This window comes from Colletotrichum higginsianum (assembly GCF_001672515.1).
Source record: "Colletotrichum higginsianum IMI 349063 chromosome 7 map unlocalized unitig_7, whole genome shotgun sequence".
In the NCBI taxonomy this organism is placed as follows: Eukaryota; Fungi; Ascomycota; class Sordariomycetes; order Glomerellales; family Glomerellaceae; genus Colletotrichum; species Colletotrichum higginsianum.
Window position 1 is genome coordinate 2,472,326 of NW_017263917.1, and position 25,252 is coordinate 2,497,577.

The following is a 25,252-nucleotide window of genomic DNA, read 5'->3' on the forward strand; positions in this document are numbered from 1 at the left end:
AGAGAATTTAAGTGCTCCGACGGTAGCAGGTTTGAGGGAGGGAAAAAAAAATTCCTGCAGGGTGGCCGAAGAAGGAACAGCTTTTGAGCGAATCTTTCCGGGCCGCGCTAAACAAGGAGCACCGACCACCTCGGGACAGGGCCAGGGTGCGTGAGTGCGTGAGAGGTGGGTGGAAAAGCGGGCCCCCCTTTCGCTGGCGGCCCTCCAGACTCCAGACAGTCCCAGTATGCCCACTGTCCAGCGTCTTCCCTCTCCAGTGTCGGGTGGGTCGACGCCCCCCAAGCTCGCTGGGAAGGTGCAGCGCCAGCGCCAGCGATAGGAGAGGTGAGGTGAGGTTTTTCTTTGGCCGGGCAACTGTTGCCTCAGGCCGAAGCGCTAGTTTGCCATGGAATTGAGATACCGGTTCACCCCGAGATTTGCACGGGGACTCCGCTGCAGGCTCTCTCTCTCTCTGTGTGTGTGTGTGTGTGTGTGTCTGACGGGAGGACAATGTGTTTTTAGCGCTCGTTAGCTGGGCTCTGGGCTGCTTCGTTTGTCTCGTAGCGGAAGCTGTCAAGTCCAGACAGCAACTCCCGCTGTAGTCACAGACTTGATGAATAGGGGCATTTGGGCAGTCTCAAATGAGACTGACGCTTGGGGGGGAGAGAGAGATGATGGCTCGGATCATCAAGGTGCTGTTGATCGAATTGCATACGGGATTGACGATCTGAACATAAGGTGCCAAACAGCAGAAGCATAGCCGGACGGCCGGTCAGCCTACTGACCTCTGCTTAATGAAATTCCATTCCAAGCCTCTTTGTCCGTCTATGTGAACGTAGATGACACTCCAATATCATGTCCTGTCGTGTTCCAGAACCACTGGCATCACCAGCCAGTGTGCTTCCTCTCGTGAACATGATTTATGGCTGTTTGTTGTCCAAGTCTAGCCGGGAGTGCGGAAACATAGCATCCAGGGCTATCTGCCGTGGCAACCAGACATTACTGATGGATATTTCAATGTCATCAGCATCCCCCCTTCTAGCCCCTTCATCCCGAGCAAGATGTCTCCCATGTCCCGGTGCCAAGCTCGAATGGCTGGGTCAGGTACCCTCCTGGGGTCTGTCTGGTAACCCGCAAAATTGCAGCGCCCAATCCTTTGAGCCGCCGCCGCTAATTCGCAATCCGCCATCCGCCATTGACCTGCATCCAGACAGCCGAGCTTAAAAAAAGAAAGAGAAAAACCACACATGCTCCAGAAGGTCAGGGGGGCGGCCCTGGTCGGCCGAGTCAAGTCTCCTCGCTGGCCTCGGGTCAATACAGCGAAAACGGCAGGTCTTCCAGTGCCCGCGTCCCGTCGTCCCTTTCGTGTGCGACGTGAGGTACGGACGAAGGTATTGAAAACGTACCCGTACGGCAGGTAGAGCACTCACATGCTCGAGAAGGACGCATAGGATAGTCAGTACTCGATTCAAACAGGCTAGCCGGCTGGATGCGAAACCGCCGTACGAAGTATGTAAATGATGAAGCAGATCTATGGATACGGTCCACGCCGCCCAATATAAATTTTCGCCATCCTTGAAAGGGAGACACGGAAGGCGTCTTTTTCGCCTTCTCGAAAGCCGCTAGCAAAGCCGAGGGATTCCTATTCCTGTTGACACCTTGCATGTCCGCGTCGTACCGGGGTGGAAGCAATTGAGTTCTCATGGCAAAGGACAGACCGAACAGAGACGCTGGCTAGCCGCATGCAATGGGCACGAATGAGATAAGTGTGGCCGCTATCAAGTATCAACACACGAACCCAACGTCAAACTTCCGTCAGAAACGTCACGTGTTCCTTACTCGTACGCGGCGGCATCCCAAAACGAGAGGCGGCGAAGCCGGTCTGGGAACTTGCCAGCTGTGTCACCATGTTTGCAGTCTCGGAGCGAGTCGTCTACTCTGTTAATCCGGTAGTCAGGTAGCAGCCTGATCACAGATAGCCTCTTGGGCAAAAAGCGAATGAACGACCAAACATACGAACAACCAAGCTTGGATTGGCTGGGATGCCATTCCGCGAAGCCTCGGAACCCCAAGCCCCAAGCGCGGGAGACCGGGAGAGCGGGAAGAGGGATTGATGGGGACCATTGGAAGGATGGCTTTCGATGTGGATTGTCTCTCTGCCAGCTCAGCTTCTCCTATTTCGACATGGGTCCCCGTGTGAAAATAAAGACCGATCGGTCTGACTAAGGCGCGACAAGACGGATACCGGGGGGGTTGGCTTCAGATTTCGCTCCGTTTTCTGGCTAACTGGAAGCGCCAGCGGGCCGCAAGCAGCCCCAGTTCACCTTGCTCTTACCCGCACCGCACCGCACACCTTGCTGGTTGTTGTTGTTGTTTTCCGCGAATGCCTTGGCGCCTTGTGGGTGGTCGGATTTGCGGTTGCCTTTTGGCAATCACAACAGAGCTTGATGACATAAGGCGGCTCTTCCTCTGATTTTCCTAAAGGCCACGTGACAGTGACGGATTGGACCCGCTCTCGCTATGCATGTCTTCCTTTTTTTTCTCAATACCTTAGGCTTCCTTCCGCCCCGTATTCGAAGCTCACGGTTCACCCACCCCCGTGCTGCGCCTGTGGTTCATCTCGCTCGCCGCCTGCTCCAGATTGCATTCTCAGTTCCCCATCAACTCTCCAACATTGCCGACCGACCAACAAGAAAAATTCATCGACCGCCCAGTGGCCCGCCTAACCCAGCGAAATACCACACTCTTCCAAGCATCTCGTATCACGTGACCCATCTCAAGCAGACGAAAAAAAACATCACCCCGTCCGACACGACACGCACGACCTTGGACGCGCCGACGACGAGTGGCTCGCGATAGCCACCCCTTCACACCCCTGGACGCGCCCAAATAGATGCCTCAGCCCACCCAGAGCTTCTCGTAGAGGCCTCGTAGAGGCTGCCAGTACGTCCCGCGACGCAACTTCCAGCCCTGCGACGCCGTGATAAGATGACACCTGTCTAACGTCGGAGATGCAGACCTTGGCGCCCATCCATCTTCTCCCCGCGAGACCTGACAGCGCCCTCGATCACTGGCGAGGTGCGGTTTGGGGCATGAATAACCCGGCCGCCTACACTCCCCTCGAGTCCCTGTTTCTCATCCAAGCCATCCTCAAGCACGGCGTCGAGGCCGCCGCATTCACCAAGGTCTCCGATCTTCTCGTCAACAATCCGCTGATCAAGGATGACAAGACCTATGACGCCGCACGACTGAGCCCGGATGCGCTCCGACAACTCTTTCTGTACTTGATACAGGAGGAGCTTCGGAGTGGGAATGCGACCGCAGAAAAGCCCGATGGCACCTCGTCGCCCAGTTCCAAGAAGCGCAAGCTCGGCCCTCCGCCGTTGCCTACATTGAGGGAAGTGAAGGAACAGCTGCATAAGATCCCGGCGCTGGTTGATCGACTCTACTCGACGTACAAGAATCATGTCGTCAAGAGTGTTCGGGATGAAGAGCGGCGCATTGAAAAACTGGCCAAGGAGATTCAGGTCCTCGAAGCGCAAGAGGCCGCCGACCGAGCCAAGGCCAATGCGTCCCGTCAAATAGGACCGAACGGCAATCAAGGCCCAAAGGCGACCCCGACGCCTGTTCCGATACCATCGCCGATTCCGACGCCTGCGCAAGCTGCGGCGCATCCCAAGACCAAGCCGCCGACGCCAACGCCGCCTGCCGAGGCTCCGAGACCGATCAGGCCCGCCACCGGACAAGCTTCCGCTCCCACACAAACTCCTGTGCCGATTCCAACACCCGTCCCGTTACCGCCCCATGCCCATTCCCATGTCCGACCGCCAACAACTGCAGCATCGACTCTGGCGAGTGCCCCGCAACCTGCACCGGCAAAACGAGATGTGGTTCCTTCTACAGGCGCATTCCAACCGCCGCCTGCGCCGCCTCCGGCGCAAGCTGTGTCAGTAGCCGGCGCTCCTGCTCCGACGCCTGCCTCTGCCCTGCCGGTCAAGCAACAGCAACCCCTCAAGCAGCAGCAGCCTCCCAGACCTTCCAACAGCGCTGGTCACGTTCTTCAACTTCCCGGTGGCCCTGGTCACCCGCCAGTCCGTCCCGGTCAGTCGACATCGCCAGTTCCTCTCCCGGCCATATCACCTCGACCAGACAACATTCCGAAGTCTCGGACGACAGCGCCGCCAGCGCCTGCGCAACCCTCGACACCAGGGACTCTCAAGTGGGAAAAGCCGTATCAACCCGCTGCCCCGCCATCGCAACCATCGGGCCGCCCGATGCCACCTCACATCCCCTCGACATCCTCTCCCTCTACCCCAGGCCAACCACATCAGCCCTCACAGTGGTACCCTCAGCCGGCAGGACAGTATCATGGGCCTCCGCACCCACCACATGTTCCGATCCAGCCAAACCCAGCACAGAGACTTCCCCAGCAACAACCACATTCTGTATTAGTGCCGCCTCAACCCCAGGGGCAGGCTCATACCCAACTGAATACTCAAGCTCCGGTCCAGAGCCCGGCCCAGTCTCAGTCCCAGGCCAACCCACCTCATCCACCTCACCCGCCTCATCCACCTCATCAGGCTCATCATCCTCACCCGCCTCAAGCACAGTCCAAGGGGCAGTTGGTGGCTCCAACGCACTCAACTCCGGTCAAAAGCCCTTCAGAGAGACCCGCAATCCTGCCTCAGGGTCGTCCGTCATCGACGACTCCGATTGCCCCTCCTGTACGACCGCAACCCCCCCAGCAACAACAACAACAACAACAGCAGCAGCAGCAACAACAACAGCAGCAGCAGCAGCAGCAACAACAGCAACAACAGCAACAACAGGCCCATTCGCCATCTCCTCATCCTCCCCATACCTCACAACCTCCTCATCCTCCACAACCACCCGTCGGGTATCAACATCAACAAAGGCCTCTTGCTGCTGCTTCGCCTACCCCCCCATCTGGACCCCCGGGACAGACTGCGGTCCCTCCCCCAAGATGGCCCCAGGGTTACCCACCACCAACCTACGCGCAACAGCAGTTTAGCCCTTCCCTGGCGCCCGCTTCATTCGGGGCGAAGTCGGCCGACGCCCAACGTCGCGTCAGCTCCCCGCTCAACAAGCAGCAACACCCTCGTCCAGCGATACCTCCCCACCTTGCTCCACAGCACACAGCCGTTCCTCAACCGACACAAAGACCCGCGAGTACGCCTATTCCGCCTCCACAAACGCCTGTTGCCGCACCTCCTGCGTTCCTCCTTACCGGCTCTGGTACCAAATGGACATTGAAGTCCACGCCTTCTACCCCCCGTCTGACCGGAACCGTAAAGGAGGTCGCTAGCCCCGCTTTTGAGCCGCTGAGTCCTGTTCAACAGTCTACATCTCTGCCGCCGCCGACGCCATTGCAAGCACCGAAGAAGGCCAGCCCGAAGCCGACACCGGTGCCCATTCCGGTGCCGAAAACAGAGGCGAGGACCCCCGGGCCTCGAGGTCGGGGCCGACCACCTCGCAGCGCAAACAAGGTTCGTGCTGGCAGCACTCCATCTTCAGTGGTCGGTATGCGGAGAAGTCAGTCGGTGGCATCTCAGACAGATGAGCTGTCGATGGATCATCACGAGTTGGCGCCTAGGATTAAGGATGAGAACACCACTCCAAGAGCGACTCCAAGAGCGACACCAAAACCACAGGATGACACGGGCGATACCACTGCTGATGAAAGCGTGCCGAGTCGAAGGAACATGATTACTCCCAGCAGCGTGTCATCACGGCTGGCTCACAAACGGAAACGTCAAGACACCCCGACGGAGCCACTGCCTTTGCCCACGGCACCCACTCACGTCGTCTGGACGAGACAGTTTGGCCGTGTAAGCGCTGCCGCTCTCGACCAAATCAGTGCCCACCGATTTGCGAACCAGTTTGCAAATCCGATCCGCGAGCGGGACGCGCCTGGCTACAAGACAATCATTCTGCAACCACAGGACATCAAATCCATCCGCGCGGCCATCACTCATGGCAACAGAGCAGCCACGGAAGCCGCCAAGGCTCTCCCGGACGGAGATCCAGGTACCGGATCTGTTCTGTTGCCAATCAGCGAGGACCTAGTGCCACCCAAGAGCATCATCAACAGCGCGCAGCTTGAGCGAGAGCTCGTCCACATGTTCTCCAACGCCATCATGTATAACCTTAACCCAAGCCGCGGACCGGGTCCGGCCTTCATGAAGGGTGGAACAGCAGCTGATGGTGCCGACGTGGTGGGTTATGAGGTTGACGAGGATGCCGTAGTCCGTTCTACGAGGATGATGTCTATGGAGGTTGAGAAGATCATCGGCGAGCTTCGCAATGCGGAGAAAGAACGCACAGGTCAAGCTACGTCCAATTCCGGCAATACGAGGCCGGCCAGTGTCGCCACTGGCGAGGATACGCCGATGGCGGAGGATGATGTCGACGAGTTGGCTGGTGACGTCGATATGGGGTCGACGACGAGGAGAAGGCGCGTGGGCACAAGGAACTAGGTGTTGCCTCGTATTGCGCGCGACTCTTTATGATTGAATTGACTTATTCTGCGCCAATGGAGCATAGACAGAAAGGGTCCAAACGTCCCGGTCCTTAGTAGTGTAGGATACTTAGAGCGGACATGAGAGTTCGTCTCCGTACGATAACGTTATTAACAAGCCCAATTGTGGCCAAACTTTTTATTACCTTGAGATGTCATATGGCTGTACCGCCAATGTTCAAGGGAAGAGTGGGGTGCTTGTTTGGTCCGTGTCTCTATTGAGACCGTGTGAGTCGTAGGGCACGTAACGGATCTGCTCGTCAGTGTCCGGCTCGCCAGTGTTTTCCTTGCCTCACCATTCATACGCTGGTCGTTGTGGCACAATCGATGGCTGCCCATATAGGAGCCAAGGCCTAGTGCAATGTCAGTACCTTGCACACGACTCTGAAGAAAGTCGGGACAGCCCATTCACATCAAAGGGTACGATGTTGACAACAAGCTGGTTACCAGGAAGCGAGAGATGCGGTTTGGATGGACCCGGAAAGTCCAAACGACACTCAGTGGTCCACAGAGTCTTCCGCGAGGATGTTCGGTCGGTCAGTCTGGAAGTAGACAGAGAGTGTTCAAGTACATCTGAAGAATCGCTTCTGGAAGAAAACCTCGACCCTTTAGGATGGTGGTCGATGATGCTCGTGCCGTCATCAAGAAGATGATAGATAGTATCTATGGAAGCCTCCAAATGACTCCATGGACTCACGTTGCTGAGCAGGCAGCTTGCTTCCTTTGAGAGCCCCATCGCCATTTCTAGCTCTGCTGGCCTCCCAATTCTCTATGAGAGGGCATTTCGACGGTCGTTCTCAGTTCCTGTGACGCTGCCACGCTGCCACGCTTGTACCGAATGAAGGTGTTGATGACTAGAAGGCCTCAAAGGTTCGACGGCCATTGAGTCCGAAGTACCATTCGTTTTGACGGTATAGTCTCCAGCGCCACGTTGTTGCCTGTCCAGCTCTGGCTCATCAATAAGAATGCCGTAACTATGAGACGGGAGGCAGACACTAGAACTCTTGAACCAACGGATCACTATGGGGACGGCGAGCGCTCAAATAGGGACATGCATGGACGGAAGAGAGCAACGACGCCGGTCATCTCTTCTACCTTATAGAGATACTCTAGGGCAAAAGCAAATGTTGTGGGTCGTTCCGGGAATTTGCAAACTGGCCGTCCTACACTACCCAAGTTTAGTCTACCATGTTCAACAAGTCAACAGTAGTAAGTTTTGAAAGGACTAACAATCTGATAGCACAAGAAAGAAGCGACCGGGTTGGCAATCAGACAGCGTCAGCCCAGTGCGGGCAACGGACACCACCATGAACCAGAAGCGTGACTTCGACACCTGTCAGCCACATGGAAATTATTGAGCAAACTGGAATCATGGTGCTACGAGGCAAGATGCTCTCAGACAGGGGCAGGGGAGGTGGGCTTTTGGCAACTGCCTCGACAGCGAAGACAACTGATCGGAGATTGTGGCCAACTACTATACTGAAAGAATTTCAACCACTGATATATTGACTGTAACTCACGATGCACGCTGTCTATATCTGGCCTATAGGCACCCTTGGCAAATAATTGAAGGATACATAACATCCTCTTCGTGCTGCTAATTACTACGGGCCCGCGATTTACCCCAATACTTCAAGTCCCGCCAGCATGACCAGCGCCGCCTTGCCGATGGGTTACCCAGCCCCGAAGGAACCGAAGGGCGGAGACGGAGGCCTCGGGAGCGAGGTCGCCTTCGAGGACGTGGTGTTAGTGGCTCGGCTCGCGGCCTTGACGGCGGCAAAGGGGCGAGGCGGAGCAGACAAAGGCAACGACTGCGTTGGCGGCTGAGCTGGGTTACGGAATCCGAAGCCGATGCCGCCCCTGGTGGCAGCGGTTACGTGGATGGGGCATACTGTGGAACTGAGTGGCTGGGGTAATCGACATTGCTGAGCCTCGAGAGTGGTGATGCGTCGTCTGGTGGAAGCGTATCTCGGCGAACCAGCTCCAGGCGGGGGGGTTACCGTCTCACGGCTGAGGCTGTGGTTACGATACAATGTCACGGAGGGGGGGTTGATTAGCCTATACGATTCATGGCTTAGTCTACGGGCGAGGGACCAGCTTTCCCTGTAGTTCAAGACGGGATGGGATGGCAAGACGTAATCATGGGCCGAGCCCGTCCTCCCCCGGGTTAGGAGGATCCTGCGGAAGCGGCCAAATGCGCGCACGCATGAGGGACCGAGGGTCGGCAGCGTCAGCACCGGCAGAGCTTGCGCAAGTGATCGTGTGCGTCTCGTCAAAAGTGAATGGATAGTCATTAAGCGGGCGTCTTTGCCGGCTCGGAGTAGTTTAGATTTGCGGATACAGGACGGGCATGCCGCCGGCAGGGACCGGCAATTGTGGAGAGCAACGGCCGGGCACGACAGTTGGTAGCATACCGGAGCGGGGTTGGCTTGCCCCGGATGGGGAGGGGGGGTGAAGAGGGTTCACGTATGGAGGGAGGGGACGTATGCATGTTCAATCACAGGAACGGAATGAGTCGGCTTTGGGGGCGTATCGGGAGGGAGGCATGGAAATCTCGCGTAGCACAGGAAGCAGCAAAAGAGCGTCATCAGTATTGACTGCGCCATGTGCCAAGGCCGAGTCAGAGGGGGAAGAGGGGGGGGGGGGGGGGCGATTTTGAATTGCCGACAGCAGCAGGGAGGAAACAAGCCCGTTGCGCAGTGTAGTGCTGGGTGTGACGATGAAAGTTCAAGGCGAGTGTTTGTGTGCTGCGCGTTTGGGTTTGTTGGTTTTCCATCATCCTTCGCCGGCGTTGGTTTCGCTTGGCGCGCCGGACAGGCATTCGTTGTTGTTGTTGTTGTTGTTGTTGTCGTTGTGTAGCTCTGGGGCGGGCAGAGGCATGCTAGGCACAGGCTGAGAGAAGCGGCAGGCAACTTTTTGCATAGCGGGCGGCCCCATCGGTCTTGGCCCTCACGGTGCGGTATATCCGTCCGGTTAGGCTGTGTTTGTTGTCCAGTGAGATTTGGAAATGGGTTAGGTTGGAAGGGAGTAGAGCAGAGTGTACAGAGTAAAGAGACAAGTCAGAGTAGCAAGAATCAGTGTCAGAGTCAGTGCCAGAGTCAGAGTCAGGCAGAAGAGAGGTTGGCTGGCCAGACCGCCACAAGACCCAAATCAGCTAGCAAAGGTTGGGCGTAAGCCAGCCACATAAAAGAGAAGGAAGAGTGTACCGCGATCGGTGGCTGTCGAGCATCGAGCCGGTCCTCAGAAGTTCTTGGAAGCAATCCAGCAAGGTGAGATGGGATTGAGTTGAAAGATGACTGGCTGGGAGTATCCCGTTTCGGTACGGGTCCCCCGTTCGTCGCTACGGTAGAATACAGAAATGCAGAGTAGCATTATCAGCAGCTTCCCGAGGTGCAGGGCCCTGACGTCAGAGGAGGGACAACCCCTGGAGAGCATCAAAAAGCGAAGCAGGACAAGAGGGCGAAAAAAAAAAAGAAGGAATCAGAGCTGCATCGATTAAACTTTTTCTGCGCAAAAAGGGGGTCGGCGGGTGGGGAAAGGATGAGGGATGCAACGGGGGGGGGGGGGGGGGGCTATCAAAACCAAACGCAAATTGGACAAGTTCTTGGCATTTCACCATGATAGCGTCGTGTTTTCCTTCTTTCACTTTGGCTCTTGAGAATTTGGACTGCGCCTCCCTCCAAGCACCGGGCACGTGTGAGTGTCTTTGTATCCGTGTGGGTGTGACTGACTGACTGGTTGGTTGAGTTCATCGCGCATTTCTCTAGAGTCGTGTGTCCCCCATCCTCTAACGATCAAGCTTGTTCAGGGTGGTACTGTATAGATCCGTACACCATCAGAGAATGTGTTGTTGCTGGCTGTGTGATTTGATGATGTCAAGTCTTGGCTTGGCAGCCCCCCCTTCTCTCCTTGGACCCTCTCCGGCGACTTGCAAAAACACAAACAGACGGAGATGCGAGAAGGCGACAGAGAGAGACGATCAGGGGTGGCAGTGCTGTCCATCAGTCCGTCGGCCTGCCTGTCTGTCCTGACTCTTCCCGTCTCCTCCAAACCCCTTTGCCGACGGCGTTATGTGAGTTCTGCCGTCTTTGAGCCTAGAGGCGCATTCAGAGCCGGTAGTTATCGACTCCCGATGAAGCCCAGTCCCGTCCATCAAATGGGCCCCACCCGTGATGTGATGGGAAACGATGCTAATGAAATGGGTCCTGCCGCCCTCCTTTCGCCGTCGGGGGTCTTGTTCCGGTTCGCTGTTGCCAGGGGGGAGGTGTCGCCGGGGGGCCGGGAACTGGGATGCCTCCGGGTCGCATTACAGAGCATACTATGGTACTACAGACTGTCCACAATGATTAGTATGAGATGTCTTGACACCTGGGAGTTCTGCACACCGTCGTGATAGGCACAAAGTGGTATGACTGATGCAGATGCGGATGCAGATGGGGGGAGCCGCCACGCCAATGATGGGATGCACCCATCATCGTTGAGTTTGGTCCGTCAAGCTCGCGGCAGAGCGAGACCTCTTTTTTTCTTTCTCAAGCTGCCCCGATCTCACGCTGCATCCCATCCCATATCCTATCCCAACCCAACCCAACCCATCCCATCCCATCCCACCCCCCGCAGTATGGCCACACACGTGGAGAAGTTGTGACGATGATCCCCTTTCAACCAGTCGTGACACATGCTTTTTTTTTGGGGCGAGTGACAAGACGAAAGATGTTCAACCGAGAGTTTCGTCCGGTTGGTACAATAGTTTTTCCCCCCTCTTCTTCTCCCGCACCAAGAACCTACCACATGGAATCTCGTTACAGTCTCAAAACCGATCGGTACTGAATCAGGAGTTGCTCCTTTCTTTCCTCTGTTGGGTTCCTGCCAAGAGCGCCGGACTGTGGCTCATCTCGTTTTGCGGCCGGCTGCCTCCTTTTCCCCTCCAGAAATAAGAGAGTCAGGTCAAGGCAAAGGGCAAAACCCCCCCAAAATGTCTCGGCGTTGCTGTCCCCAATCCTGTCAGCGTTTGGGCAACATCAGTCCACCGGGCTCCGGGAGTGACCCAAGTCACCTCCCCACCGGTGAGCCGCCGAAGCGAACACCGGGCCCGTGGTGAACGAGGTTACATGCTGTGGTCATGGCCATTAATTCCATCCACCACGCTCACCTCGGTAGAAGAGGCATGGACGTGGATATGCATCCATCTTGGCGCAGGATGCGACGAGCAGAAAATTTTTTTTGGGGTGATATGCTGCCTGGTACAGACGGTGTTCGCAGGCGGAAGGATTGATGAGTACTCTGTAAAGAGAAACACAGAGAAGCCGAGAGGAGGATCCATGCTGAACCTCAACCCGTTTGAATGGTTTTGTTCCCCTTGATGGGAAGCAATTCCACCGCAATTCAACGATATGGCTTGGCGGCGTGCCCCCTTGCGCTACCTGGACCGCACTCGATCGCCAATGAGGATGCCTCGATTGCCAGCGAGGAAATACGTCCGTGTAATTGACCTGGACGATCTTCACTCACTCGGACCGCCCACCCATCTATCCACCCATTCACTGACATTCACTCAGTCACCCTCATCCAGCGCTCTCCATGCCAGCGGCGAGAGGATACTTATAAAAAAATTCAAAAAAAGAGTTGTGAACACCGGCAGCCCGCAGCCCGCAGCCCGCAGCCCGCAGCCAGGAGCCAGGAGCCAGGAGCCCGCAGAAAGGCGAACTGGGGTTTGTTTCTGGTTCCCGGCTGGGCTCGTTGGACGACGGCTTGCCGCTGCAGCTTTACGTACAGGGCGTGAGCGACCTCTTGGCAAAGCTGGAATTTCCTTGGCTTTCTGGCGGCCTAGCCAAGTCATGGTGGCTGTGTAGGTCCTCCCGTCTCCTGTCATTCACGAATCACCAGAGCCAAGCCTGGCTAGCACATCACCCCCCCCAAGCCAAGCGAATGAAGCCCCGACGCCCTGAGTGTGAGTGTGAGTGCGAGTGTCAGAGTCAGAGTGAGGGCGTGTTTATGGTTCATGTCATGGTGAGAATTGACGTACAGTGTTTGTTCCCTTTCCTATTTTACCGAGTTTCTTGTTTCTTTACCTTCTCTGCTGTAACCTCGGAGCCAGTTAGTGAAGCAGACCTAGCAGTATCCGTACCTAGGAACGGAGTAGTGTAGACGCTTGTCTCGTCTCCTCGATATTGCGTCCTGTTGTGTGGTGTTTGGCTCCTCGTTCACCCGTCAACACCGCCATTCCCGCCGATACTCGAATCACGTTCACGTCACGTCACTCACTTCCCTTACTCTCACTCTCACTCTCATCCTCGCTCTCACCTTCCTCTCCTCGCTCATATCTCATCGTCGCCGCCCAGGATCCAGCCTCTGTTCAAGAATCTGCCCTGCCAAAAGCCCGACCCCACCCACCAGCGCAGTCTGTCCCCATTTCTTGTCACGCAACTCTATTCACCTCCCCCCCAGTGCACCTTGTCGCTGCCAACCACCAACCAACATTTGCCAAACCGGTACCTCGACGGTCCAGACTATAGGTAACAAGAAGGGAGAAGGGAAAAACAAGAACTAAGAGGGAAGGAGAAGAAAAAAACTCAACTACCTTTGGCCTTCACACAGCCCCCTTCAAATGGCCCATGGAACGACATGAGACCCCATAGTACCTAGCGGAACCACCACCCCCTTCTCCAGACTCATTCCCCCCTCGGCCGTCCATATCAATACGCCCCGTCGGCTTGGACGTCGACATTCATCGACAACGACGGCCATCATCGCATCGCTGGCACCAGTAATCTCTTAATCTCCAGACAAACACATCCCGCCACCCTCCTCAGGTCGGCCAGACTTCAGCCGAACAAACTCTCGATCGACAATCCATCATTCTTCCAGTCTCCCAGTCTCCCTCCCTTCAACAAGACTGCCCAACCTACACCGCCTCTCAATCCCCATTAGGCCTGGATTCCTCACGGGTTGTTGCACTGATTGCCACACTTTTCTCCTGCACTTTTCTCTCTCTCGGTACCTCCATCAATAAGGCAGGACGGTACTGTGCCGTCTCGTTCTTTGTCTGTAAACCACCAATTCCCCCAAACCCTTCTGCGGCTACCCTTCCCACCCAACTCCCTACCGAAAGCAGCCTCCAGCCAAGCAAGCCTGGACCTGGACCTGGACCATTACCTCCCTTTCTTCCAAAAAAGAGAGACCGAATTGTTTTAATTGTTTATCCCTCTCTCTCTCTCCTTTTCTCTCCCCCCTCCTTTTTCAATTCTCCTTTCGGTTTCGCCACTCCTTGAAAACAAAACACCACACAGGAGGACGGCAACCTGACGCCGGTAACACATTCAAAATAACCGGCCCAAGGCAACCAGCACCATGCCAAGGAATAACTCACCGCTGAGGCGGCCACGAGCTCCTACTATCACGCTCGACACCTCGGCCGTGAACGAACAAGGTATGACGCCATGTTGCATTCCACTCTTTCCTCCCTGGACCGGTCAGAAGAACGAAAAAAAAAAAAAGACATCGTAACGCGTCCATCTGGACCAACTAACCACCGCGTCCGACTTACAGGAGACGAACTTCACAACACATCATCAACACCGTCTTCGGACAATGGCGATGAGGTGAACAATACGTTATCAGTGCCCACAAGAAAGTCGAGATCACAGTCGTGGGACTCCAACAACACCACCTTGGCCAAGTCCAAGACGAATGACGGCACGGACAAGGGTTCCCCAACTGTCCAACACTCAGACGCACCCAAGGGCTATGGCTTGAACCCCGACGACGCTCTCGCACCGAACCCCGGCGAGGAAGCTTCCTTTCATGTCGACAACAATCCCTTTGCCTTCACGCCCGGCCAGGTTTCCAAACTTATCAACCCCAAGAGTCTCGATGCCTTTGTTGCCGTCGGCGGGTTGGTGGGCCTGGAAAAGGGCTTGCGGACAGACAGGCGCGCCGGCCTCAGTCTCGACGAATCCAGGCTCGACGGCGCTGTCAGCTTCGACGAGGCCGTCGCTGCTGGCAAGAAGCTCCCCTCATCATCGGAGCCCGTACCGACGGATTCCCTGCAGCAGGAGGCCGTTCAGCATGGCGACAGCGCAGGCAAGGGGTTCGACGACCGGAAGCGCGTTTTTGGCCTGAACCTCCTGCCCGAGAGGAAATCGCTGTCGCTTTTGCAGCTTGCCTGGATCGCCATGAAGGACAAGGTTTTGATTCTATTGAGTGTGGCAGCCGTCATTTCTCTAGCTTTGGGACTGTACCAGACCTTCGGTGCGACACATCACGGAGACGATACGGCCAAGCTCGAATGGGTCGAGGGTGTGGCCATCATCGTCGCTATCACAATTGTCGTAGTCGTTGGTTCCATCAACGATTGGCAAAAGGAACGCCAGTTTCGCAAGCTGAACCAGAAGAAGGAGGACCGCGTCGTCAAGGTCATTCGTTCCGGAAAGCCCGCCAACCTCTCAGTGCACGAAATTCTCGTCGGAGATGTCATGCTGCTGGAGCAGGGAGACATCATCCCCGTTGACGGCGTTTTCATTGACGGTCACAATGTCAGCTGCGACGAGTCGTCCGCCACCGGAGAGTCGGATCTCATCAAGAAGGTGCCTGCCGACGTCGTCATGAAGGCATTATTCGAGGAGGAAGTGAACCCCAAGAAGCTTGATCCCTTCATCATCTCTGGCGCTAGAGTTCTCGACGGTGTTGGCACGTTCCTCGTCACCGCTGTTGGCGAGAACTCCAGTCACGGCAAGACCATGATGTCCCTTCGCGACGACCCCGGCATGACTCCCCTGCAGCTGAAGCTCAATATTCTTGCGGGTAAGTTTGCTCCGTTTCCTGCTCAGAGACATCACTAACACGGCGAAACAGGATACATTGCAAAGCTCGGCAGTGGTGCTGGTTTGCTGCTTCTCGGCGTCCTCACGATCGAATTCCTGGCCCACCTCCCGCAGAACGATGGTACCCCTGAGGAAAAGGGCCAGCGGTTCTTGCAAATTCTCATCACCTCCATCACCATTATCGTCGTTGCCGTCCCTGAGGGTCTACCCCTGGCCGTCACACTGGCCCTGGCGTACGCAACCAAGCGGATGACAAAGGAGAACAACCTCGTCCGACATTTGCAATCATGCGAGACCATGGGCAATGCCACCGTTATTTGCTCCGACAAAACCGGTACCCTTACTGAGAACGTCATGACTGTCGTGGCCGGCACTCTGGGCACCGGCAAGTTCCGTTTCACCGCCGTCGACGACCAAACTGCCGATACGCAGGATGGAACTCACGAGCAGGTCGCTGGAGACGACAAAAAGATTCACAGCGAGCCTGCGGCCGAAGTCACCATGTCCAAGCTCTCATCGGCCCTGGACCCCGAGTTCAGAGATCTTGTCAAGCAGTCCGTGGCCATGAACACGACTGCTTTTGAAACGGAAGAGAACGGAAAGCAGCTCTTTGTAGGTACCAAGACGGAGACGGCCCTGCTCGACTGGGCTCGCCGATGCTTCGCCCTGCAGCAAATCGCCATCGAGCGAGAGAACTGCCCCATCGAGCAGCTTTTCCCCTTTAACTCTAAGCGAAAGGCTATGGGTGCTGTCGTGCGCTTGCCCAACAACAAGTACCGCTTCTTCGTCAAGGGCGCCCCCGAGATCCTCTTGGGACAATGTTCCCACGCCGTTACCGACCCGACCAAGCCCTCTGGCACAGCGTCAATGGCCTCGGAGCAGCAGGAGGCGATCCGCCAGATCATTACCGATTACGCTCGCCGATCCCTCCGCACAATCGCCCTCGGATACCGCGACTTTGAGCAATGGCCCCCCGAGAACGTCCGCAAGGAGGAAGGTTCCCAAAACGTTGAGTTCTCCGGCATCTTCAAGAACCTCACGTGGGTGGGTGTTGTCGGTATCCAAGACCCCGTCCGCGCCGGTGTTCCCAAGGCTGTGCAGGATTGCCGCACCGCCTCCGTGTCTGTGAAGATGGTTACCGGCGACAACGTCGAGACCGCCAGAGCGATCGCGAGAGACTGCGGCATCCTGACCGAGAAGGGCAAAGTCATGGAAGGTATTGAGTTCCGCCGCATGGATGACCGTGAGCGAATTGCGATTGTCAGAGACCTTTGCGTGTTGGCTCGTTCGAGTCCCGAGGACAAGAAGATCCTGGTCAAGGCCCTGAGGAGCTTGGGCGAGGTTGTCGCCGTCACGGGAGACGGCACAAACGACGCGCCTGCTCTCAAGTCGGCGGATGTCGGCTTCTCCATGGGTATCACCGGAACCGAAGTTGCCAAGGAAGCCTCGGACATCATCCTGATGGACGACAACTTCTCGTCCATTGTCAAGGCCATGGCTTGGGGCCGTGCCATCAACGATGCCGTCAAGAAGTTCCTGCAGTTCCAGATCACCGTAAACATCACGGCCGTCATCCTCACCTTCGTCACCGCTGTTGGCAGCGAAACACAAGAGCCCGTGTTGAACGCCGTTCAGCTTCTATGGGTGAACCTTATCATGGATACCTTCGCCGCCCTCGCCCTCGCCACCGATCCTCCTACCGAGAGCATGCTCCGCCGGAAACCTGAGGCCAAGACGGCCGCCCTGATCAACACGCCCATGTGGAAGATGATCATCGGCCAGTCCATCTACCAGCTCATTGTCACCCTCATTCTGCATTTTGTCCGTCCGGCCGGTATCAACAACTACCCGGAAGGCCAGCGCAAGACGCTCGTGTTCAACGTCTTCGTCTTCATGCAGATTTTCAAGCTCATCAACAGCAGACGCATCGACAACAAGCTGAACATTTTTGAGGGAATCACCAAGAACAAGCTATTCGCTCTCATGATGGCCATCATGGCCGGCGGCCAGATCCTCATCGTTTACGTTGGCGGCGCCGCCTTCAAGGTCGAGCGTCTTAATGGACCGCAATGGGGTATTTCCATTGTCCTTGGCTTCCTTTCCGTCCCTGTTGGCATTCTAATCCGTCTCGTTCCCGACGCCGTCTTCGTGGCACTCGTTAAGCCCTTCGCCTGGTGCTGGTCCAAGATTCCCAAGTGGAAGCGCAAGAAGAAGACGGAAGACGAGGATGCCGAGCACCTGGGTGGTGTTAAGGATGCTCTGATGGAGATCAGAGACGACCTGGCGTTCCTGAAGCGCATCAAGGGAGGAAGAATCAGCCAGATCAGCGAGGTCATTATGAAGCCCCGCGAGTACCGCGAGAGAACCCGCAGCCGGAGTGGTTCCAGATCTTCCAGCAGGCATAACACGTCGCCGATGAAGGCCGCTCTGGGCATGCCCGGTATCGTGGCCGCCAGTGTTGGCGGCCTGTCGCCTGTCGAACGGCCGTTGTCTCACGACAGCCGGACCAATGAGGGAGGAAACGAATTGGAGGTGCCGCGGGCCTGAGTCGACCACAAGGAGTGCGCCCGTCCATATCTCATGGGCCAGCATCCGCCTCGTTGTGCATCGATGCGCCCTTTGGCGTAATGATCGGTCCATTTTGTCTTGTTCATCAATAGCTGAGCGTGTGTGTGCTTTTTCTTCAACTTACTACCCTTCATGTTACGAACGAATCGAGATTCGAAATGTGGTATTCTCGTCTCTTATTTTCCTTGGACCGATCGAACGATACGATACGACTTAAGCAAAAAACAAAACCCCCTTTTTGCCTTTACAACCTGTACGATATTCACCAAACAAACAAACCAACCAATCGATAGACCGCCGACCGTGTACGCTGCGAAGACCGAATACCAGAATTAGTTAATGTTCAATGATACCAAATCTTGATTCAATTTGCGCATCGCTTCTCGTGATCAATTGGTGTGTTCACCGGACCGGATGATGCTTGCCAATGATGTGAACATCGGACATCCATTCTCCGGGGGGTGTTATTGAATGTTTTATTGTGAACAGTGAGTGGGCTCCCCCCGAACTGCTCATCTAAGATCAAAGTAGAGAAATAGATGTATGGTGCGGAGATCTGCTGGCATATTTGAACGCTTGATATGGTATTAATCATCTTTACACTACTACTATGCAACAGCAGCAACAACAGCGACAAGAGGCTATCTGTGCCTCCTCGCCTCGCCAGCCTCCTTGCCCAGCTTCTCGAGCGCCTCCTCGTACTCGCGCACCCGATCGTCCCCGAACCCGCCGGTGTCCGGGTCGCCGATGCGCAGGCGGTCGACCTTTACGGCGCGGCGGATGCCGCTGCTCGGCTTGGCGATGCGGCCCCAGAACCAGCCGCTCTCGCCGTCCTCGACGAGGGTCCATGCGGCACCGGCGCGGCCGGCGCGGGCAGTGCGGCCGACGCGGTGGACGTAGCCGGCGGCGCTGGCGGGCAGGTCGTAGTTGACGACGTTGTCGAGGAGGGGCAGATCGATACCGCGGGCGACGAGGTCCGAGGCGACGAGCAGGCGCAGGCGGCGACCGGCGAAGGCGCGGAGGGCGCGGCGACGGTCGGAGGTCTTCTGGGTCGACGTGAGGGTCGCGATGGAGGGCGCCAGGGACGGGTGCAGGAGGGAGATGAGGCGGGAGAGGCGGAGGGCGGACTCGTTCGACTTGGTGAAGATGAGGGCCGTCGTCTGGAAGAGAGTGCGGGCGGTTTTGGGTTTGGACGTGCCGGCGGCGGCTTCTGAGCTGGCGTCCGATGAGCTGTCCGAGTCGGAGTCGGAGTCGGAGTCTGAGCTCGTGTCTGAGTCTGAGCTCGTGTCTGAGTCTGAGCTCGTGTCTGAGTCTGAGTCGGAATCGGAGCTCTTCTCGGATGAGGCATCTGAGGAGCTGTCCGAGGATGAGGAGGATGAGCCGTCCTTGTGGGCGGCGGACGTGGATAGCGTCTTGGAAGCGGTCTCGGACATGAGGTGGCCGCCGAGGAGGAGGTCGATGAGGTAGAGCGGCTTGAGGTTCGCGTCGTGGACCCTGATGGCGGATTCCTTGAGGAGGGTCGGCAGGGTATGCTCGGCGATGGGTGCTGTGCCGTCGGCCTGGTCGCCCTCGAGGACGATGAGCTGCGGCCGACGGAGCTGCAGCCCGCTCAGCAGGCTCAGGTCCCGGGTGAGAGTGGCGCTGAGGACGACCTTGCGCACGCCGGAGAGGTTGGAATCGGGGAAGTCGCGGGCGCTGAACTTGTCGTCGGTGCGCAGTTTGGGCATGACGACGTCGAGCCAGCCCTGGAAGCTCTGCGCGAGGAGCTTATCGGCCTCGTCGACGACCAGCCAGCGCACGTAGTCGAGCGAGAAGCCGGGCGTGAGGTTGATGTGCTCGACAAGCCTGCCGGGGGTGCAGATGAGGACGTCGACCCTGGACGCGTAGTTCACGACGTGGTCCGGCAGAGAGCTCGCGACCGCCGCGTCGTCATCGGCGTCGGCCGTCGACTCCTCGACCTCCTTCCACGCGTCGAGTTCCCGCTGGTGAGCCGCGCGATAGGCCTCGGGGTCGTATCTCTCGTTCCTCTCGACCAGGGCGGCCTGCTCGTGCCTCAACTGCTGACTTCCGACGGAGACGCCGACGCGCACCCTCTTCTGGTCGCGGCCGTCGAAGGCGCCGGCGCAGAGCTCAAACACCTCCTGCGCCTGCTTCACCAGCTCACGCGTCGGCAGGACGACGAGGGCGCGCAGCCTCGTGACGGCGCTCTGGCTGAGATCGCGCACGATGGGGAGCGCATAGGCCAGCGTCTTTCCGGAGCCGGTGGCGGCGGCGACCAGGAGGTCGCCCTGGCGGTGCTTGCAGGACGGGAGGAGCAGGGGCACGGCGGCGGTCTGGACGGCGAAAGCGTCGCGGAAACCGCGGGCCTCGAGGATCTGGGCGGCCTTCGGGTTGATGCCGATGTCGACGAAGGGCGTCCGGGTGTCGGGGGCGACGCGGATTGGGGCGGCGAGCCAGTGTGGCAGGGTCTCGTAGGAGGGTTTCGAGGCGTCGAGGGGGGCGGGCTCGGGCTGCGGCAGGGGTTCGAGGCCGTGTTCTTCTTCCACCTGTTCTGCGTCGTCGACGTCCATCTTCTCGGGGGCGCCGGCCTGGGCCGCTTCCGCCGACTTCTTGAGGTACTTGGTGGCCTTGGCCAAGACGGTTTTGTGCCGCACATCGACCTTGTCTTGTTCTTGTTCTTCTTCTTCGTCTCCGGCGTCGTCGCGGTTCTTCTTTTTCTTTTTCGACTTATCCTTCTTGGTTGGTGCGTCGTTTTCCTCGGCTATGGTATCGGAATTGGCGGCGTCTGACGCACGCTTCTTCTTCTTCTTCTTCTGCATCTTGTTCTCCTCCGCTCCCGTCTCTTGTGGTTCCGTGGCCCGAGGTTCATCGTCGCGAGTGTCCATCGCGTCGGCGTCATCTACAGGCGCAGAGTCCTGCCCAGAGGTCTTGATCTTCTTCTCCTTCTTGGATTTCTTGGGCGTGGCTGCATCCTCGTCCGATCCAACACCATCCCCGGACCTCCTGGACTTCTTCTTCTTTGTCGGTGCCTCTTCCTCGGCCTCGACCGAGACCTGATGCTTGCGCTTGGTCGCCGGGGACAGGCTGTCGTGGGCGTTTGCCGTGGTTACATTGGAGAGGGAACTACGGGGCTTCGAGCTCTTTGAGGGAACGAATCTCGCATAGGGACTGGCGGTCGAACCTCCGGTCACGAGCCCGTCGTCGGTCGGGATCGAGGACGGCGCGGGGGCCGGTGGAGTTGGCGACGGAGGTGACGGCTCGGCAGGCTTCGGAGCCTCCTGGTTCTTCTTCGAGGGGACGTAACGGGCGTACATCTCACCAATTGGGCTTGTGGGACCTTTGACAACCTATAGCCGTATTTGCGCAAGCGTCGAGGCGTGATAGCTGCATAGATATGTAGTGTTGGAGGGGCAGCTGGCGCATCCCAAAAAAAAGTTGGACGGCGTTCCTTATCGCATTTCTGCCCCTGTCCACCGCCTGTACTTTTGTTCCTTATCGGAATCGAAGCTAAGGTACCTAGGTACATAGTTAAGCTCCGGTACGTACCTACATTCGGCGCGCGCACCATCCCGCCGCGTAACTACCTACCTAGGAGAGTAAGGGTAAGTACCTAAGAAGGTACTATTGCGACCGGCACCTGTGATTTCGCGACGCCTTCGAAGCTCTACGAGACGATGCTCCAGCACCAATCTCCAAGGTGACAATTGCTCGCGCCGAGCAAGCCGACAAGATGAGTCGAACATACAATATCGCTATGGTTAGCGACTTCTTTTTCCCACAGCCAGGAGGAGTCGAGAGCCACATCTATCAACTATCCACGAAGCTCATCGACCGCGGACACAAAGTCATCATCATCACCCACGCCTACGAAGGCCGCAGCGGCGTGCGGAACTTGACCAACGGCCTGCGAGTCTACCACGTCCCGTTCCTCGTCATATTTCGATCCGCCACATTTCCGACCGTCTTCTCCTTCTTCCCGATCCTCCGCAACATCCTCATCCGAGAGCAGATCGAGATTGTCCACGGCCATGCGAGTCTGAGCAGTATGTGCCATGAAGCGATCCTACACGCAAGGACAATGGGTCTGCGGACCGTCTTCACAGACCACTCGCTGTTCGGCTTCGCGGATGCAGCCAGTATTCTGACGAACAAGATCCTCAAGTTCTCCCTGAGCGACGTGGACCATGTCATCTGCGTCAGCCATACATGGTACGTTGCGCCGTGGATCGTCGACGGAGACAGGTAACTAACTGGGCCTCGCAGCAAAGAGAATACTGTCCTCCGAGCGTCTCTGGACCCCCTCATGGTCTCGGTCATTCCCAACGCCGTCGTTGCCGAGAACTTCCGCCCCCTCGATTACCCATCTTCCGACGCTGCTGGACAACCCTTTGGACAGAACCCGCCCCCAGCGCACCATCTCGGCCCGAACGACGTGATTACGATCGTGGTGATATCCCGCCTGTTTTATAACAAGGGGACGGATCTTCTGACAGCCGCGATCCCCCGTATCCTGGAGAACCACCCCAACACGAGATTCATCATTGCCGGCTCGGGCCCAAAGGCCATCGACCTCGAGCAGATGATTGAACAGAACGTTCTACAAGACCGCGTCGAGATGCTGGGCCCGATACGCCACGAAGAGGTGCGGGATGTCATGGTTCGAGGCCACATCTACCTACACCCGAGTTTGACGGAGGCCTTTGGTACGGTCATTGTGGAGGCAGCTAGCTGTGGGTTGTACGTCGTATGCACGCAAGTCGGCGGGATTCCCGAGGTCCTACCATCTCACATGACTGTCTTTGCAAAGCCAGAGGAGGACGACTTGGTTGTTGCGACGGGCAAGGCGATCGCTGCTCTGAGGGCAAACAAGGTGCGGACTGAGCGCTTCCACGAGCAGGTCCGAAAGATGTATTCCTGGACCAACGTAGCCATCCGTACGGAGCGGGTCTATCACGGAATCACCGGCGAGCTTAGCGAAGCCGAGTTTTACGGGTTCGACACCGCCAACCCCTCAACCTTTGGCAACAGTCGAGTGCGGTCCTTCACACTCATCGATCGGCTCAAACGCTACTACGGCTGCGGCATCTGGGCGGGCAAGCTCTTCTGTCTCTGCGTCATTGTCGACTACCTGCTGTTTTTATTCCTGGAGTTGTGGTTCCCACGAGAGCAGATCGACATTTGCCCCGAGTGGCCGCGGAAGATCGTTGACGATGCTGAGGACTCTAAGGAGGATTGAGGGAATCTCCATTCTCCAGAACCACATCATCGCCAGCAATGCATTCGGAGGATTCCGATCGGTTTAAAATGTCACTGCCCGAAATCATTCGAACACTATGCGAAGGGCAGGCAGAAAATCGCGAATTGCAGGACCAGAAATCCAACCCGACCTGTGGTTGTCGGCGATGACCGGTGATGACCGGCGGAAATCGCAGGACATGCAACATGGGAAATGGGCCCAGGCCCTCGGCCAACATTTTCCTGCGTGCCGAGTCAGCCCATCGAGGGCGGCTTCAAATTCACAGAATCCGCGGCCCAAAAGGGCCGCGCGCAACGTCGGAAGATACTTGCTCGTAAGTATTCCTCCAATGACAGCAGGCCAAAAGACAATCAGCATGGAAGTCTGGGAGTCTGGGTCGACTATTCGTCCTGGATGCCCCCGTCCGCAGCCCCGGACAGCGCCGACAAACACACGGGATTGGCTGTCATTGTCCCCATATCGGACCGCGGTTTGCATCTTTCAACGGCCTGGGTCGGCCCTGAGCTGCCTGATACGGCCAAGCGCTTTGGCGTGGGCCATGCGACCTTCTTAGCATCGAAACCCCCACCACGCGCGCGCATCTCCAAGAGCTCACATGCACGACGGAGCGAGACAAAACCCCAAAGCTTTCCGCTGTTGTTAGTGCTGGCTTCTGACCACTTTTGATCATCCCCCTTTCAGACCGCTGCCCGCGATCAGAAACTCGTGCGAAGAGCTCTTTTCAACCTCATTCCCGCCATCTTCACCACTGTCCTCCGACGTCCACTTTGATACTGACGCCTTTACCCCTCCAAATCGCCGTCCACCTTGAAAAGTTGCCCGCGCACCCGATCGCCCACCATGGCTGCGCAAGACCTTCCCATGGATCTCCCAATTATCGACCTCGACGTCTTCCTGAACGAGCCGCGCGACTCGCCTGCCGTCCGCGAAGAGTGCGCAAAGGCCGCCACCGCCCTCATCACCTATGGCGCTCTCGTGCTGCACGACTCTCGCGTCGCCGAATCCGACAACACCACATTCCTTGACCTTCTCGAGGACTACTTCGCACAACCCGCCGAAGACCTTAAGAAGGACGAGCGCCCAGAGCTTAGCTACCAGATTGGCGTGACCCTCGAGAACACGGAGAAGCCCAAGTGCGCTGTCGATGAACCTTGTCTGCAGATTATTCAGCGCCTTGCCCCTTCCGAGCGCCCTCTCGACATTGGCGGCCACGAACCCGATCCCAAGTGTCGCTTCTTTTGGCGCATGGCCGAAAACCCGCCCTATGAGACCGAGTTCCCCGGGCTCAACGCGCCCAACGTCGTCCCGGAAGCCCCGCACATCCGCGAGCGTTGGCCGCCTGCCATGGACAAGTGGGGGACATCGATGAAGCAGGCAGTCACCGGCCTCTCCAAGATGGCGGCTGTTGGCCTGGGCCTGCCCGCCGACACTTTCAGCGACGCCGCCAAGTACGGACCTCATCTCCTGGCACCGACGGCTTCGGATCTGGTCAAGTACGGCAAGCAGGACACCATTCTGGCCGGCTTCCACACGGACCTAAACTTCCTCACCATTCACGGCCGTTCGCGGTACCCAGGCCTGCACATCTGGGCGCGCAACACGGGCAAGAAGATTTCCGTCAAGATCCCCGAGGGCAACTACCTCTTGGTCCAGGCCGGAAAGCAGCTGGAGCATCTGACGGGAGGCCTCATCAAGGCGGGCTTCCACGAGGTCGTGGTCAACGAGAAGACACTTGACGTGATTGAGCGCCGCAAAACCCAATTCCCGGACCGCCCGCTCGTCCGCATCTCGTCGACGTTCTTCTTCCACCTGTCATCCGACTTCGATATCACACCGATCCCCCAGCTGGCGGAGCAGGCACAAAAGGTCCGGGCTGAGCAGTTCAACCTGGGCAAGGACGAAGGCGAGGAGGTGGTGTATAAGCCCATGAAGGTGGGAAACCAAGTGCAAGAGTAAGTCATACCATCCCGGTAACTTCTACCGTTGAACTCTCGAAGCTGACCCGATTTTCCTTCTCCTCTAGAGAGCTCAAGCACATTGCCCTGATGACATGATGAACAAAAAAAACTCGCTGTATTAATGTAGTACTAT

At 57.2% G+C, this 25,252-nt stretch overlaps 6 protein-coding genes across 6 annotated transcripts; 5 read left to right on the forward strand and 1 right to left on the reverse strand.

The window, feature by feature from the left end:
* Window positions 1-2,990: 2,990 nt before the first annotated feature.
* On the forward strand, window positions 2,991-6,476 carry CH63R_10439 (WD domain containing protein; the record flags this gene model as incomplete). Its single annotated transcript, XM_018305413.1, has 1 exon — window positions 2,991-6,476. One exon carries the CDS (start codon window positions 2,991-2,993, stop codon window positions 6,474-6,476), a length of 3,486 nt encoding a protein of 1,161 aa, XP_018154837.1.
* Window positions 6,477-8,164: 1,688 nt separating this feature from the next.
* On the forward strand, window positions 8,165-8,344 carry CH63R_10440 (uncharacterized protein; the record flags this gene model as incomplete). The annotated part of the gene is made up of 1 exon (XM_018305414.1): window positions 8,165-8,344. One exon carries the CDS (start codon window positions 8,165-8,167, stop codon window positions 8,342-8,344), a length of 180 nt encoding a protein of 59 aa, XP_018154838.1.
* A 5,520-nt stretch (window positions 8,345-13,864) lies between these two features.
* Window positions 13,865-17,883, forward strand: CH63R_10441 (Calcium-transporting ATPase; the record flags this gene model as incomplete). The annotated part of the gene is made up of 3 exons (XM_018305415.1): window positions 13,865-13,943; window positions 14,063-15,316; window positions 15,368-17,883. The coding sequence occupies 3 exons, from the start codon at window positions 13,865-13,867 to the stop codon at window positions 17,881-17,883; spliced, it is 3,849 nt and encodes a 1,282-aa protein (XP_018154839.1).
* Window positions 17,884-18,545: 662 nt separating this feature from the next.
* CH63R_10442 (DEAD/DEAH box helicase) lies at window positions 18,546-21,218 on the reverse strand (the record flags this gene model as incomplete). Its single annotated transcript, XM_018305416.1, has 1 exon — window positions 18,546-21,218. The coding sequence occupies one exon, from the start codon at window positions 21,216-21,218 to the stop codon at window positions 18,546-18,548; it is 2,673 nt and encodes an 890-aa protein (XP_018154840.1).
* Window positions 21,219-21,634: 416 nt separating this feature from the next.
* On the forward strand, window positions 21,635-23,140 carry CH63R_10443 (Phosphatidylinositol N-acetylglucosaminyltransferase gpi3 subunit; the record flags this gene model as incomplete). The annotated part of the gene is made up of 2 exons (XM_018305417.1): window positions 21,635-22,113; window positions 22,168-23,140. The coding sequence occupies 2 exons, from the start codon at window positions 21,635-21,637 to the stop codon at window positions 23,138-23,140; spliced, it is 1,452 nt and encodes a 483-aa protein (XP_018154841.1).
* An 861-nt stretch (window positions 23,141-24,001) lies between these two features.
* CH63R_10444 (Isopenicillin n synthase and related dioxygenase) lies at window positions 24,002-25,215 on the forward strand (the record flags this gene model as incomplete). The annotated part of the gene is made up of 2 exons (XM_018305418.1): window positions 24,002-25,113; window positions 25,185-25,215. 2 exons carry the CDS (start codon window positions 24,002-24,004, stop codon window positions 25,213-25,215), a joined length of 1,143 nt encoding a protein of 380 aa, XP_018154842.1.
* Between the last annotated feature and the right edge of the window lie 37 nt (window positions 25,216-25,252).